Source organism: Populus euphratica, unplaced genomic scaffold, assembly GCF_000495115.2.
Source record: "Populus euphratica unplaced genomic scaffold, PopEup_1.0 scaffold145.1, whole genome shotgun sequence".
NCBI lineage: Eukaryota > Viridiplantae > Streptophyta > Magnoliopsida > Malpighiales > Salicaceae > Populus > Populus euphratica.
Window position 1 is genome coordinate 286,939 of NW_011500001.1, and position 17,496 is coordinate 304,434.

The following is a 17,496-nucleotide window of genomic DNA, read 5'->3' on the forward strand; positions in this document are numbered from 1 at the left end:
TGAACCCTAAAGTTTGTATAATTGCCACCCATTTTCATTTAAAAGATTTTAATTGGTGTGCCAATTGGGAATGGGCAATCCAAATGAAGATTTCCTAATCAGATACTACTCCTGCAGAACTTGATCATATACCAGAATGGTAGCACCTATTATTGATATTATTATTGTGGTAAATGTCTATATACTCTTATTTGTGTGAATGTTGTTCCTCTTCACTGGGTAATTCTTTCACTATATATATATATGCCCTAGCAAGGACTGGACTTGCAGTCTGTACATTTTATATACCTGTACAAACTCGGTAAGAGTGCACAGTTGGCTTGTCTTCGATCTATATTCATATGTGTGAGATACTTTGCATTGGATTAACACAGAATCAACAGCTGAATAAGCAAAATGAGTGCCGTATATATGATTCTTTATATGCGGTACGGTGTAGTCCTGTAAAAAAAGTCCACAATCATCACTATCTACTGAGTTTTGATCCGTCCAGTCCCAACAAATTACCTTTTTTGCTCATACCACGCCAGTCAATAATTTACAGAATCTGTGATCAGTAATGCCTTGGTATGTTGTCACAGTACGTTTCCATGTGGTTAACATTCAAACTGGTTGCAATTGATGAATATGGAGGCAAACCATATCTTCCGAGTTTTCTGTGTGTTCTTCATGAGAAAAACATCTAATTGACGCTTACAGTTTTTGTCAACTAGCCAGGCTTTGGAGAATTATGAAACCAGAGGGATCATGACACTGCTAATTGCAGTGACTGTCACGTTTTAAGATTGAAGATTTCTGCTTTTGGAAAAAATGGACTGTGACCACTTTTGTAATCCTCAAAATCTAAATTACTTAAATATTTTAATTATTAAAAGATGGAGTCATTAATCTATAAATAACACTCCTGCGTTTTGATTTTTTTTTATCAAGTGAATCAAACGCTGTAATTAAATAAACAATGTCAAATACAAGACCAAAGTTTATATATGACTTTTTTTTTTTGTCTAAAGATTGTACTTTGGAACTCACAAGAAGTTAAAAAAGTGATATTATTCTATGATGAAATGTTTTTAAAATTCAAGTGTTTGAAGGATTTGAAGAGTAGCCGTCTTATACTAAATTTATTAAGACCATTTTTGTTATAATAATCGAATGTATTAATTAAAAATAATCATTTAAAAGATATAAAAGATAAAAATAATCCTTTAAAAGATATATATATATATATATATATATATATATAAGTCAATTGACTAGCTGGTTATTAAGATTAGATGTACAAGAGAATTTATGGGTGATCATGACACAATAAAAATTGAGATTATTAATTATTATAGGTATATGTAGATTCTATGCATAACCTTAACATCAGTCTTTTCACAGTACTAAGGTTTCGGAGAGTAGACGTTATTTTGGTTTTACTTCCATTCACACAAGCAGTCTTTTTTAGGACTTGGTTGTATTCACAGTGATTTTAGATTGAGTCCTGGTGGTTAAAGAAGAAGCCATCAAGTCAACCCCCTCATGTTCTTGAAGAAGAGATTTGTGATGATATCATAAGCACTTCATTTCATATTTGAGGACTTTTTTTTATTATTATTTAGCAAAAATGAGTGAACCTACTTAGATTTCTTGTAACATGGATAAACTTCAGTGAGGATGTGATGCCTTAAGTTATTGTAGGAGAATTCCCTATCAACTGTGTGTTTCATCAGCATACATGTTTCTGCGAGCTCTTTTTCAAACCACTAGCTATCTAGGTGGTAGGTGTAGTATAGTGGTCCAAGTTTCTTAGGGTTCCTGTCACGAATCGGCCGGAATTCTGATGATAGAGCAATGGAAATTGCTACATCCAGTGACTGTGCCTCTGAGTTTTTGTTACAAATTTAAAGCTAAGGTCCCCCTTGAAAGTGTCATGGCTGGCATGGCTATTTCTAGGTTATGATGGTTCTTTTGTAGAGGTAATTTGGTAAAGTAGCATCTATAAGGGCTTCATCAGAGGGTTCTTGTGAAGATAAGCAGTAGATTTTGTAGAACATAATTCATCAAAGTGAGCCTTGCTGCATGCTAGAAAAAGAAAGATAAGTGCTTGCTGACTTAGTCGAAGAATATATTGTGTCTAAAAATGGAATTGTCGTATTAAATTATGTTCAGTGCTGCGGTAGATCGAAGCATAGACCAGCTGACAACAATTAATTAATTATTTCATTATACAAACAATTTCACTACCAATAAGCCTCTATCCTACCGTATGGAGATCAAGTTTGAATTATTTCCATGGAGTATTTGAATACTAAAAAATACAGAATGTTATGTGATTCAGAAAAATTAGTAATTAAAAGTGCTAATCTCTTGTATATATTATTCAATTAATTTAAGTATATTGCTGCTTTATTCCATTTATATATCTTAAGATATCAATAAGAGGATTGAAATCTCCATGTCCATTCTAACTGCTTCGCAGAAGAAAACATTAGTGAATTATTTATTTTTTTCCTCAGAAAAGAAAACATCAATTAGTGAATTCTTCTAAATGTCAAATTGTGATGAAACTTATCATAGATCAGTTGCTAATTAATAAATTAAAGTGACTTATGCCACTAATTAACAAGATTATCAATAAGAGGGTATAGTTGATTTTGTAAAGACTACAACAAAGAAAGCTATTTAGTTTTGAAGAAACTAACATAACACAAACACATCCTGTCTTAAAAAAAAAAAAAACTTTATTTTTTTTCAATAATTCAATTATCTAAATTTAGAGATGCACGCACAAACCAGAAGAAGGCTTTTGTGGAAACAAATTATTTTTTTTATGAATGCAATTACACACACACACACACCAAAGGAAATAAATATGATAACCTAGTAGATTTTAATTCTATATGAAAACTAGGATTATAACTAAGAATATATAGTATAAGAAACAACATTAAGATTTGTAAATAAATTGTTGTCCTTTCAATATATATATAAAATAATGGTGAGCTATACTAAAACTAGAAGAAGGGGCAAAGTAGCTGTTTGAGCATGAAAAAGAATAACAAGGGACAGTACTACAGTCTTCCAGAGAGTGGGGCATTCATGAGAAGGATAGGTGTTGTTGCCTCTTGTAACTACTAGTGTTGCTCTTGGTCTCTTTCACTTCTCCGACCATTCTTCGTCGGCTCCTGTTCTGAATTAGTGCCCTCTACCCCCACCCTCCTCCCTCCAGGGATAAGAGTTTTCGTTTGTCAATCCCCATGTCTCCATGTGTAATGTGTAAGCTAATCATATGAGAGAGAAAGCTTGCATAAATTACAAAGGGCTGGGGGCCATGGCCCCTCCATCACCAAATTTTCTCAGTCACTCGATCCTCCTCCTATTCAGCTGTCAACTACCCCTCCTATTAATTCCTACTTATCAATCACCATGTCCCTCTTTCTTCTCTTTCCCTCTTTTCTTATGCAAATCATATTCAAATAAACATAAAAATGAGCGGGTGAGACGAGAGAGATTGGAGGATTTGATAGTTCTTATCGGCCACACATCTCTCATAATTAGATCATACATGAAACATATTAAACTTGATTATAAACTAGCTAGTGGAACAAGGCTAAGATAAAGAAGACACATATCCGTCCTAGATAAACAGTCTTATATAAAACAAACCCATCATTTTCAATTAAATCGTGGGATCAATCTCAAATTCAATCAATTTTTTTTTATAAAATTAGTTCTTTAGGAGGAGAAGATGATGGTTATAACTAGGTGAGTTCAAAAAAAATTAAATTGGAGTTGTAAAATACGGTTTGGGTTATTTTTATTATTTTTTATTGTTAATTTAATTTTAGATTATATGTACCGGTACATCATAATAATATATTCTAGTTAAATTTTAAAATAAATGAAAGTTATCATAAAATAAATCACATGTTCCTTTAATTCATCAAAAAATATCAATTAGTTTATATATAATATTGTTGTAAAACTTACCTTAAAGGTTGACCCAAGATAAGGCACAAGTCATAAATCATAAATCAGGAGAGTCTTTTTTTAATTTTTTTTTAAAAAATAAAAAAATAAAAATGATGTTATCTTGATTAAAAGAAAAGGAATATCTTTTTTCAAAAAAACCAAGTTAACAAGTTAAAGGTTAGGTTTTTTTCTAGATTAACGAATTAGCTCAAATTTTTTATCAATTAGTCCAAGCCTTGAGTCAACATAGTTCAAAGTTAATCTATTAGGTCTATCTAGAATTTATAACTATGCTTAATAATATCAAACCTAGTTAAATATACGCTAGGACCAAAGAAGATGGTTCTCAATCTAGATTTTTTTTTTCTTTTCCAAAGCATATGCCTTCTTTTCATATCATATTTCCACATTAACAAAATAACAAAACAAGAAAGAACATTTGCTGTAGTATTTTTATTATAGCTTTAGACTTATTATTGCTATAGATTAATGAAATAATAAAATTATAATTTTACTCTTCTCAACAAACGAATTGGTCTTGGCAGTGAGGGTGATAAGATTTTTTGTTGTTTTTAGCGCAATGAAATAACCGGAATGCTATTTTAAGCAAAAAAAAAAAAGAATTCGCATAAAAGGATATTAATGGCTTTTACTTCTTATAGCATAGTAAAATAATTAATTTTTTTTTAAAATCAATTTATCATAGGCTTGCATCCAAAGGCTCTCTGGCGTTTTATTATGGCTTTTTATTATTAATTTTAAGTTAAATTATAGGAAATTTGGTATTTTAGTAGGCATTAAATATTATTTAATATTAAAAAGTTGTTGGTGCATTCTATTCACGCGATCACTCATAGGCATGTTCATGTTATTCGGATGATACACGTAGCGTCGTCTCCACAATAACTATTTGAATTTTCATGATGACTCCTAAAAATCATTGAGCGGCACATGTGCCGAACTTCTTTCTGTTTTGGCTCCAGTTGTCTTTTTGTTTTTTCTTTTTCTCTCTCTCTTTTTCTTAATTGATTTCCATGCCTTCAATTTATTTTTTCTTTTAGAGTTGATCCCTGTTTTTTTTTAATAATTTGTTTTATTTTAAATAATTCATGGAATTGAAATTTTCTTTCAATTCCATCCTCTTATTTTTTATATCTATTATATTTGATCTTTATTATTTTGATTGTTATTTTTTTAATTGAATTTGATTCTTATTATTTTAATTGATATATTTTTTTTATATCCTTTCATATTCAATTTTTTTTCTAATTTTATCTCTCAGTATTTTGTTGATTGGAAACTTGGATTCATGGTATTTTTAGGTGTGCCTTTTATGAGGTGATTTTTGTTTTAAAATCCGAGTCACGAGTTTAAATGGTTAGCATGGATATACTTGAGTTTTTTTAGGTTCTTTTTGCAATTGAATTTTTTGGATCACATTCTTATATGAGGTTATCCTTAATATTGTCCTTGTATTAAAAAAATTGTAAATGTAAAAAAAAAATAGATTGTTTAAAAATTAATTATTTTGGTCAATTTGAATTTTAATATAATTAGTCTCTTGGTCTTTTTTTTTATTTTATTTTTCTCCTATAAAATTTATTTTATTTTTATTAATATGAGTATTCGGATCAGCTTACTCATATTTCAACTAATTGCAAGGACTTTGAAATTAATGATAATATAAGTTTTTAATAGCGTATTTCAATTAATTACAAGGACTTTGAAGTTAATGATAATATAAGTTTTCAATAGCCCTAAAAGAACTCAAACTCATAACCATTGGAAAGAAAATTTAAGATCTAACTAATTAAATTATCTCTCAAGATTCCTAAAAAAACTTAAACTCATAATCATTGGAAAGAAAATTTAAAATCTAACTAATTAAATTATCTCTCAAGATTTTTATAAAGTATTTTTCTCATTTGGTTGTTTTTTTTTTCTTTGTGAATGGTACTATTAGTATCATTAATTATTCAAATAAATTAATTCCCACGGAAGGATTATATATAATAGAAATTGTCAAGGCTCTGTTTTTCTTGATTTGCGCCAACTTGATAAAAATATGGGGCCCTAAGAGATTATAATCTACCAAACTAATGATTAATATTTACATTTAATATTGCAAGAAGACTATATTGTTATATCATATCATGTCATAAAACATCAATCCCTCTCCTCCCATTATAATATTGTCTTATTATAGTCCTTAGCTAAGATTTAGACCCGAAAAAAGCAACAAACTGTTGTAGCATTAGCGTGCCCTCCTGCCTCTCTTCACTCACTCATCTCATTCAACTACATGTACCCCATACCCGAATACCCCTTTTTTTTATTTTATTTTTAAATTCTTCACCTCTACTTCCCTTTTATTCATTCAACTTGTTTTATTTTGTGTCGAGAGCGTCAAGACTAAAGAGACTGCCATTTTTGCACGCCTGCCGACTTGCTATCCTTGTTAAATGTGGGTCAGATGTGGTTATTTAACAAGAAACACTTTATTGAAGATAATTTTAATGAATACATACCAAAAAAGAATGTTTGAGAAAGTTCATACCCCATACTGCGTTGCTTGTTTACATGCTTCATTTGTTGATAACAAGGGCCATGTATCATCTTGTGACTGGTTGCAATACAAAAAACTCAGTAGTGTTTTATATTGTGTTAGTAGTTGTTTTAATATATATATATATATAAATTTATATATATATAATAAAACAATCTAAAAATATTAAAAAACAATTGAAAATTGAAAATTTTCATTAACATTTTTTAACGGCAAAAACATAAAATTAAAAAAATTGAAAAGTTTCATTAACATTTTTTAACGGCAAAAACAAACGAACATAGTAGTAGTGGCCCCTTTGATTTTGAACCAAAATTTTGGTTATTCTTGACAAGAAATAAAATAATATTGTGCCAACTTCTTTTAAAAAACTTGATGGCTTTAATGATATGATAATTATCTTTGGTCCTTAGATTATCTGGTACATTACATGCAGAATAGCACTAGATAGATATGATAATAAACAAAAGTAATTGAACTTGTCAAGTTATCATTTAGCACACGGTATTCCAATGACATCCTCGGAAACAAAAGCAGAGATTCGGTTTCAAGTTAAAACAAGAAAGAAAAAGAAATCGCCATAGAATTGCATGGGATACTTGATTTTCTTCCCAGCTAGCTGGGCTCAAAGTGGGGATGAGCTTGAGCTTGAGCTCATTGGTTATTATATGGTCTTACACTAAGCTAAACAAAGCTTAGTTAGCGTTTATGGGCTGTCCTAAACAATATATTCTCGCTTCCAAGTCCTTACTTTGATAGTGCATTAAAAAACCCATCATTCTGCTATAATGCTTTCTAATTAATGAGCCTCTCAAGCTACCTGAAGGGGTTTCTAATAAGCTGACGACCTATAATCTTAACGCCTTTTATATTCAGGAAACAAGATTCTGATTCTTTTTTGTATAAACAACATACAGATTAGTACAGGAAAAGGAGATTTAATGTACCAGCTAAATGCTAGTTTGCAGTTTAAACCCTTTCAGAATGTGCACAAGATGAAAGGCCCGCCCGTAAGTCAGTCTTGGTAAAGCGCACAACGAATTTTCAATGAGACTGACAATGGACAAGAGAGGAGCTTCGACTCTAACAAGTTTTCAGACGCAAGAGACTCAAACCAAACCCATCTTATTAACTAAGGCTGCTAGCCCTGAAAGCTTCCCAACTTGTACTTCTAAAGTTCTATTCTCAGCCGTGAAAATTTAACAGACAAATTTAATGCAGCAAGCTTTTTATTAAAAAACAAATGAAAGGAAGAAAAGGCAAGACTTTCAGCAAATAGATAACACAGAAATTAGCATCAACAAGCAGTTTCATGGCAGAATGACCAGCATACCACAATCAACAGGTCAAAAAGCCAAATCCAACATTCCTAGTATAGCAAAGAGAGTGCAGTATACGTTACTTGAGCGTATGCAGTGAAGATTTTCAGCACCATTGCTGTTTCATACACTGCTTACATGCTTTAGTGAGCTCAAATCATGTATAAAATCCTACGCAGGTCTGACAGTTAATCTGATTTTGATGTTCACATAAAATGCCCAGCTAAATAACCTCGAAACTTTCTGTTGTGGCAAAACCAGTAGCATTCACTATGATAAGTCTCCTCCCAGTTCCACGTGACCATCTTAAGTTTGCTCAACATATCTGTTGATAATATGAAAATAAAAATAAAATCAGCATTGAGGAAAACTTCAGAACAGAATATGACCTTTATACCGACACTTCAATGAATGGCATGCCTGAGTTCTATTGAGTTTGATTTGCACAGGTACTTTTCACTACTACATGCAGACAATAGAAAAACTAAAAGGGCTCTTCTGGCCATTAACTTAGTTTTGGCAATTGACTCTCTCCAGAAGTCGGCAAAGATAAATAGAAAAACAAGAAGCATTTAAGATCATAAGCTCATAAAAAAAAAAAGTTAGGAAGAACTAACACATTAAAGAAATTTGGAATGCAGCAGCAATGAATCGGACATAAAAAAGTTCATGAGCTATGAACTTTACGTCCTTGCATATTTATTGTCCAAAGCTTCTAAGAGCCACACATGTCTGAAATTTGTAGGACATGGACTTCTTGCACACAAGTGAAATCATAAGTGGTGCATGCCTAAGCTCCAAGAGTGCAATTTGAAAATAGAAGCAATTCACTAACCATTGAAAGAAGAACCTGTCATGCAACCCTGCAAGTAGATGAAAGAACACAAAATGATTCAGACAACTAATGTTAGCAAAGACTGAATATAATACAGATAGTACTCAAAGGTGCTGAGATGTAGTAATGTCACTCTATCACTTTTGATAGGAAGGATATAAATTCATGCAAAGCTCCCCAAGTAACAGAGTGTGATATAGAATTAGCAAATCCATCAGAAATCCACGAATCCAGATTACAGAGTTGAAAGAGTACCCCTATTTGGAAGCTGAGGTCACATGGCAGGGGCATTGTCGCGGGTTCTGCCATTTGAACATTGTCACCAAAAATTAAGGATCTTTGAATAATACACATCTTATATGGGGAAGCAAAGGTCATGGTGCTTTTAATTGTTGTACCTTGTTTTGCCTTGGTGCAAGAGCCTGAGAGATGAGCGGAAATACTGGCAGGCAAGGGCGCAAGTGTGGCTGCTGAGCGCTGAGTCATGAGCAAGAGTGGCTACCTTAGGATATGTGTATTGCATGCATCCATAGTTTGATGAAGGCTGTATTGGAGGTTCGTATTTGAAGAGGAGTTATATAGTAATACAAGCAGCTACCAGTGAAATGGATCAGAGTTGAGAAATAGTAAAGCTACCAGTGAAATGGATCAGAGTTGAGAAAGTACCGGCATTCGGAAGTCATGCTTTATAGGTAATGTTGGTAGTTTTGCCATTTTAACATTGGGACTTTCAATAAGCAAACAGGTAGCTCATAGTTAAGGAAGAATCTATCAATAATACATGTTTTATATGGTGAAGCAAAGTTCATGAACATATTAATCCCTGTACCTTGTTTTGCCTCCATGCAAGAGTCTGATAGGAGAGCAGAAAAGGTGGGAGGCAAGGTCGCACATGCAGCTTCTGAGTGATGAGCAGGTGCAGTTGCCTCAAGAAAAGTGTACTGCAAACTTTCAATACTGGATAAAGACTGTATGATCACAAATGCCAACAGGAGTTGCATTGCTTAATTTCTCAGCAGTTCTGAATAAAGATTATAAGCATCAATTTCAATCTAACAACGTGAATTCTAAAGTAATTTTGGATTATCTAAAGACAAAAGTCAGCTACCATGCATTAGCAGACATGAATTATTCATCACCCGTCCTGAATTCCATTTGAAGAGATACGCTCAGATGGAGGTGAAACATCTGATCCAAGTTTGCTGCTTGGAAGCCCAACATTTCTGATAGCCTTCAAACTTTACAGAGCAGAATAAAAATAGCAAATTACCAGTTGATTCAAATAGCCTTAACCTTATTGAAGATAATTAAATTGGCATACAATCTGTGTTTAGATGTTTGGAGGACAAATTGGGTTAAGCAGTTTTTCTAGGCATAAACTTAGCATAATCCCTACAAAATAATTGGAAGATGGCTCTAGCACAACTTTGTCCAACGTTTTGTTTCTTATACCTTGAAAGTATTCCAAACGCTATACAACTGATGTGGAGTAAATATTTCATCAAAAACATTCGAATGATAGACAATCACACAATAATAGGGTTCCAAAGGAACTTTGAACAAATCATGAATGGGTCATTCCCCTCCTTTATAACCTTATTCCATATGGTTTTCTTTCATATCTAACTCTTTTTATATGCACTAAAGTCCTCCATAAAACATGAGGAAGGCAAACCTTAAAAAAAAAAAATAAACACATGAATGCTTGCGAGTCAGAAAATGCTAAAAAGCACATAGCAAACTTTTGGACCTACAAGCAATAAAACGTAATTGATAGCAAAGGCATCAAAATATTTCAAGTGCAAACAAATGAAAAAAGCTGGATTTTATATGTGGGTTTTCTAACTAATTTATAGCAAGTCAAAAGTTTCATATTAAACTCAAAATACCCAACCATGCAACAACTAGCTTACGCATCATAGAAAAGAAGTTTGCCTGGCCTAAACCATCTCTGTAACTAGCAAATACAACTCTACTACCTCTAACAGGGCATGCCTCCAAGCATGACACCTGAGGCCAAAAGAAAACCGGCTTGGAGATTTAGTGTTCTTCCTGTCAGATATAGACACATTAGCATGTTCAACCAAGTCAATAAAGAAAGATAATTAAGATAAATTTATTGACAGTAAAATAATGTGATTAACATGGACTTCTCTGTTTACTAATGAATTTCAAAGCATAAAATTAATCAATCTAGATGCCGATGAAGAGGGTAATTCCAATTTCATTTCAGTTTGATTTTACCCACAACCAAAATGTAGCCATATATTGGTATGGTCCATTGTTATAACGTGAGGCCATAAAAAAGCAATCCAACAAAAACAACCCAAAAAAGGAAAAATCCCTTTTAGACCATTTCAGAGAGAAGAAACACTAGCAACTAAAAAATAGAAAGAATAGGCGAATACACTAAAACCCACATAGATTTTGCCTATAAAAGTGACAGCATTTTTTTTTTAAAATCAAAGATGAGTTGCACAGAGGCCATTGAAGAAGCAGAGACCCAAACACCAAAAGGATTGTCTATCATGCACCCACCTTGAATAAAAAGCTGAGGCTGGAGAGTGTGACATGTTGATGATGGGAGAGAAGGGAAGATGAAGAAGAGAGAGTAACGTATCTGCCATTACTCTTTCATGATGATAGTGGTTAGGGTTGCATCCTTCAGGTTTTGCATTCCACCATTTCATGCAGAATAAAATATCTATGAACTGGTGAGCCAGGGAATGGTTCAAGCAGATGATGAACGCCAAGAGAATGGAACTAAAGTCACTGTTTCCTCTCCTTAACGTGTGTTTCTTTGCGATATCTACATAACAGCTCATCCCAATTCAGATTTTTCCATCCCACATAAAGCAAGCTGTATTTTAACTCCAGATATGACAAAAGGTGCGCATAGCTTAAACAATATCTGACCCTGGTCTATATTTTTGTTTGGGAAGCAGGAACTTTCTGAAGATGGCTGGCTGAATTTCAAAGGGGCAAAATTTTTGCAGGTGCTAGATATAGAAGATGCCAAGATCAAGGGACTACCAGTTGAAGTAGGAGACTTGATTCACCTGACATTCTTGGATTAAAAAACAATGACATAAACAAGCTTCCAGGCAAACTTGGTAATTTGTGAGCACTATGAGACTTTGGATATCAGAAGGTGTGGGGACTTGACAGAATTATCAATCGAGATCCTAAAGCTTGTAAGACTGAGGCACTTCTAAATGTTAAAGAACAAAAAAAATTTGTGGGATGAAGCTAGCAGAGGGAATAAGTAGATTTGGAAGTCTCCTCACCCTCACTGGTGTACATGCTGGTGGTGACATTGCAGGAGAACTAGGTAAGCTGACGCAGCTCAGAAGGCTGGGAGTGATGGATGTTGCTGAAGAGAATGCAAGGAAGCTAAATGCTTCCATAATGGAGATGCAGGGTCTTCTTTCCTTGTCTCTAGAAGCAAAATATACTTTTGACCAAGGGCAACTTGTCCTCTGGGATTCATTGTCACCACCGCCTCTTCTTCGAAAACTTTGGCTAGAAGGACCTCTAGAAAAAAAATACCAAACTGGCCTGGATCAATCAATAGTCTTATAAATCCAGGGCTAGGTTATTCACATTTATCTGAGAATCCAACATCAGTTCTTCAGGTCCTACCTAATTTGAAAAATTTAACAGTGTAGTATGATTATGATGGAAGGTAGTTGGGGAAAGACTTCTGCAAGGCTGGTGGATTTCCCAAGCTTGAGGTTCTCATCATCGCTTTTCATGTTCTTGAGGAATGGACCTAGCTTGAGGAGGGAGAACTACCAAGATTACAGTAGCTTCACTTCCATAGCTGCTCACATATGAGGATGCTCCCTGAAGGTTTGCAATTTGTCACCACATTGGAGCAATTGGTTTTAATGCCTTTGCTTGATGAGCATGAAGAAAGATTGAATTTTACAGCAATGGTAGCTTTTACAAGATGAGGCACATTCCAAAGATAACATTCATCCCTACATCAGTGGTAGCTTTTATGTTCAATGAGCAAGTCAGCGCTTTCCCCCACCCTCCACCCCCCAATGACAGATGAATATACAGTTTTATGCAGGTTGGTTCTAATTTACATATTAGACAGTAGTGTATTCAGAACAAGCCACAATTTTCAGTAACCTCCTTTCTATAATGTATTCATGTGTTAATGTCATCTATCTGATACCTTTTATAGTTAAGGAGAAATTTTGGCAAGTGCTATTTTGGGATTCATGGTGAATTAAACAACTTGATACTAAAAACTTCACCATATATCCAAAACCAATCAGATCCTAATGCATGAACCAGCAGAAAAGGAGCACTAAGTTGCATTTTACATCATTACAGTTGTTTTGCATGACTCAGTCCCCATAAAAGTGTTAGCAAAAGAGCTTTTTGTTATATCATTGTTGTTGTCCTTTCTTGTTTTTGTCATTGTTACCATTGTTTATGAGAACGTGGAAACAAGAGATTGAGTACCAATTATTGAAACTCCCTCCTGTAAAGGCGTTAGTGGAAAATATACACAAAACATATGTTACTCCTAAGAAATTATAATGGATGCTCTGAGTGGCATGTGCACAAAGAGACTATCTTTATTTCAAACCAACCATTCCAATTCAAAATGCATCCATCTAGACAAGTAACAGAAATGTAAAGGAAAGAAAAATCTACATTCCAGTTTGAGCCAGCTTTGCTAATATTCATATTGTTTTTTGAAAATCATAATGAGCTTTTGAATGAGAATGTGGTAGTTAGCTCTGACCTTTATCATAGATTGCTGGATGGAGGAAATAAACAAAGACATCAGGAGTGAGAATCTGGACCTGATTTTAAAAGGAATTCTCAGTAACACGTATTATCTTTTCAGATCCATCCCAACTAATACCGGGCATTTTCCTTCGGCATTTGTTATATATGGCTCACCATCCAACCTCTTATCACCAGCATAAATGTTCAAAAGCATAAATCTGTAAGCGCCACATTCAGCTCTTAATTGAAAAGCTTCTGGGTTACAATTTCTCCCAACTCAGAATTCCCATTAGCATTTACACCATGACATCAATGCTGCCTGCATGCCAGAATCCACTGGTTGCTTCAAGGACAATAACATTATGTTCCACGTCCCCCTCCATCCGGAGAAGCTTTACAATGTGAAAATAATGCTCAATTCTATCTTGGGAGCAAAACTCATCCTGTCATCCTCCTAAAAATCTCCCAGCCATCTTTAACCAGGCCAACATGGCAACAGGCAGAAAGAGAGAGAGTAGCCTGACATGGTTTAAACCCGATTTATAGCATCTAAAACATTTCAAAAGCTTGGGAAGTAAGGACGTGGAAGCCAAGACCTAAGCTAAGATTATTGAATTTGTAGGAATGTATATTTCTGTTTGGCATATTCTTAAAGACACAAAGCCCCAAACCCACAAAACCACGCTCAGAATACATATCTATAAGAGCAGGAGAAACCATAATATTTTATCCAAATCCATGTACATAACCATGCATCTCAGTAGCTCAAATCCATGTCCATGTACATAACCATGCATCTCAGTAGCAGAACCTACATTTTCCAACTGAGTGGCTACCACCAATACACTACAAATCAACACAGAATCTGGCTACTTACCTTCCAAATTCTGATTCCTGTAGAAAAGCAATGGCTTCTTGTATTCTCCAGACTAAAATCATTTATCAAAGTATACCATATTACTAAAATCAGTTAAACTAAACTTCTAAATGCACCATATGTGCAGAATTCATGCACCTAAATCTTGAATACATGCTCACTCACAAAACGCAGTGCCTACACTATCATTACAATCAACAAACCACTTTTGAAGCATAAATTCCTTGGTCAACTTACAGCAAGCTAGAATTCAATAGTCCCCGAGATTAACCCAACAAAAGTATTCCAAACTGGTTTATGCTTTCCATTGCATCTCACTTCGTTAAAAAATTGCAACCCTTTATACAAAATCCTCATAGAATTCCACTATACTAAATCCGGCTCAAAACCCCCCCAGAAAACACCCTGCTTGTTTCAACAGCAAAACCCATTTTTCAAAAAGATGGCACTACGAAACACAGGATCCCATTCCAACCTAGAAACTAATGCTGCTGCTCCACGTACAATTCTGAATCCATCCTCATAGACATTCATGTAATAAGTGACGTAAAAGTAAACTATCAGGCTTGATTTCACCATTAACAATCTTTATCTTTATTACTAATGCATCTTCAAATATGTGAGCCTGTGCACAAGCACCGATCATGGAATTTCCATAGCTAAAGCTACTTTGAGGAGTTTTATCGAACATGTTAGGAGTATTATGTAGGGCTGTGGTGGAGGGGTAATTGAGAGTTCTAAGCGAAGAGCGAGATTGAAAGGTCACATGCAAGTTACTTTGGTATAGGGGAGTTGCTATGATTCCTTACAATAGTTAAATTTCTAAATATAAAACCGCATCTGGTGTCGCGTTTGTAGTCCAACGGTTAGGATAATTGCCTTCCAAGCAATAGACCCGGGTTCGACTCCCGGCAAACGCAATTTAGCACAATTTTGCAGAGAATGAGAATCCCAGACTTGCAAAACATTTTTTAATATTTATTATATTATGAAAAATAATTTATTAATATTTTTTTATATTTATCAAAAAATTAAAGATAAAATTTGATATAATTAATAAATAAAAAGATAATTTTTATTCTCTTGTAATTTCTTAAAAGTATTTTTCATTAAAAATAAAATAAAAATATTTTTTATAAATTAAGCTAAATTTTTTTTTTTTGAAAAATATTTTTTATTTACCAATATTTTTAAAATAATAAATAAATACTAGAAACTCTAAAAAGTAATTTCTAAAAAACTATTTTTTATTAAATAAATGAAATCTAAAAAGTTCTTTAACTTTTCACCTCATCTTTATTATAACACTTACTTTGAGACGAGTCATTATTTGATATAAAATTATTAACAAAAAATTAAAAGATGAGCCCTACTCACAAAATATTATTCATTAGAATAATATTATATATTTTTTTTAATTTCAATTTTATCCTTCAACATTAGTTTTATTGAAGATTGGACTTCATAATTTGTTTTAAGTTATTTTTTATGAGGTTATTACAGTTTTATAATTCAAACTACAGGTTTAACAAGTTAACTTAATTAACTCGAGTATTTTTTGTTTTTTTAAATTGAATTTTTTTTCAATCTTGTCCTTTAACGTTAGGTTGATTAAAAATTAGATTTTGCTATTTATTGTAGTTTATTTTTTATAAGATTATCCTTATTTCATGACTCTCGATTACGAGTTTAACAAATTAATACTTCCAAGTTCATCTAAGGATATTAGAGGTATAGTAAGCGTCATAGAATTTAATATTAGCATTATTGAGTTCGTTACTGGCATCATTAGCAACATTTTATCTATAATTTATACTTATCACATGCATGTTTTAATTATGTTAATATGAGATATATAATAAGAAATTGTTAATAGATAAGGACAACAAAAAAGAGGTCGTGGAAGTATAAATTGTGGCGGTAAATTCTAGATATTAGTTAGAGTTTTTGCAATTACTAAACAAAATGTTTGTTTTTGCAATTACTAAACAAAATGTTCAATCATCAAATACAATGATGTTAAGAATTCTTTATAAATGAGTTGATATTAGATATATATATTCTTTTGTGTCACCTCACTTTGCTATCAGATTTAATAAATCTTATTTGTTACAATTATTTTGTTTGTTAGTTGATGAAAAAATAGATATAAAATTTATACATGACTTATGTGAGGTTATGGTAAATGATAATAGGCTACTAATAAACTTACTACTATTGGATTTTTGGATTTTGATGTGATATTAAAAATATATTAATTGTCTTGTTATTATATTTCTTTATATTATTGGAGTAAAATGATGATATTTAGACCCCTAAACAAATCAAAATTTGTATTGATTATAAAAGGTTTAATTGGGTAGCTATTCATTTTAATTTTTTTAAATGAAATAATAATATTTATTTTGAATAGTCATTTGATTCAATTCGCTTAAAGTAATCATTTTTTTTTCACAAACAATATTGATGTATTCTAAGGTGAAACACTAGGATAAATGAAACTCATATCAAGAAAATTATTTATTTAGTTATTTTAACTTCACAAGCATCATTCTATAAGGTGTCTAGATATAGGCTCAATTCTAAGAACCAAAGAAATATAATCTTATCTTTATATGATGGTAGTCGATATAATTTATAAAACAAAAAAAATAAAAAATTTCTTAACCACTGAAATTTAATCTGAATTTTATAGTTAATAAAATGGTAAGATTGTTGGCAATCTATTATCATCTACAATATCCTCACGAGTCGTACACAAATTTTATATCTATTTTTCATCAATTTGAGTGCTAACAAAAAAAAATTCTTGTAAATAGGGTTGTTTATTAAATCTCATGACAAAGTATTGTGATATAAAAGAATGAGTAGATCTAATATCAAATAATACTCATGTATTTAATAAAAATATATCAAGTATACATGACACTACTGTATCAGATGACTAAACTTCTTGTCTAGTAATTAGAAAAACTATAACTTGTTCTTGCTCAATTTATGTTTGCACTCTACTAATAAAACTTCTACTTCCACGACCTCTCCCTTGCTAGTCTCCCCCTACACCTCTATTATCTTGGTGAAAATCACTTATAGAAAAATTCATTGTTATGTGTCTAATTTATTTGCTTATAACAGATACAAACCATATGATTTTTACTATAAAATTAGCAAAATAAAACTAATGATATAT

At 32.5% G+C, this 17,496-nt stretch overlaps 1 protein-coding gene and 1 non-coding gene across 11 annotated transcripts; one reads left to right on the forward strand and one right to left on the reverse strand.

The window, feature by feature from the left end:
- Positions 1–7,778: 7,778 nt before the first annotated feature.
- LOC105140874 (uncharacterized) lies at positions 7,779–14,188 on the reverse strand. 10 transcript variants are annotated; one of them, XR_845253.1, is made up of 7 exons: positions 13,443–14,188; positions 10,591–12,523; positions 9,344–9,915; positions 9,076–9,221; positions 8,933–8,979; positions 8,678–8,705; positions 7,779–8,167 (listed from the first exon to the last, which is right to left on the reverse strand). XR_845253.1 is itself a non-coding variant. In XM_011047908.1 (7 exons), exons 3-7 carry the CDS (start codon positions 9,676–9,678, stop codon positions 8,049–8,051), a joined length of 402 nt encoding a protein of 133 aa, XP_011046210.1. In that variant the 5' UTR covers positions 9,679–9,698; positions 9,786–9,915; positions 10,591–12,600; the 3' UTR covers positions 7,820–8,048. The 10 variants fall into 10 exon arrangements, 2 of the variants coding, with proteins under 2 accessions (XP_011046212.1, XP_011046210.1); XR_845257.1 differs by lacking the exon at positions 13,443–14,188 and having other exon boundaries at positions 10,591–11,486; positions 11,965–12,600; XR_845256.1 differs by lacking the exon at positions 13,443–14,188 and having other exon boundaries at positions 10,591–11,888; positions 11,965–12,600.
- A 966-nt stretch (positions 14,189–15,154) lies between these two features.
- On the forward strand, positions 15,155–15,226 carry TRNAG-UCC (transfer RNA glycine (anticodon UCC)). Its single transcript has one exon. It is a non-coding gene; the product is annotated as a tRNA-Gly (tRNA).
- The last annotated feature ends 2,270 nt before the right edge of the window (positions 15,227–17,496 follow it).

Excerpts from the sequence above, each read along its gene's own strand:
- LOC105140874 (XM_011047908.1), bottom strand. The coding sequence starts at position 9,678 with ATGCAACTCCTGTTGGCATTTGTGATCATACAGTCTTTATCCAGTATT. Across the intron at positions 9,222-9,343 it reads AGCATGACTTCCGAATGCCG|CCTTCATCAAACTATGGATG; the intron begins GTACTTTCTCAA and ends CCTCCAATACAG. Across the intron at positions 8,168-8,677 it reads GACAGGTTCTTCTTTCAATG|ATATGTTGAGCAAACTTAAG; the intron begins GTTAGTGAATTG and ends TATTATCAACAG.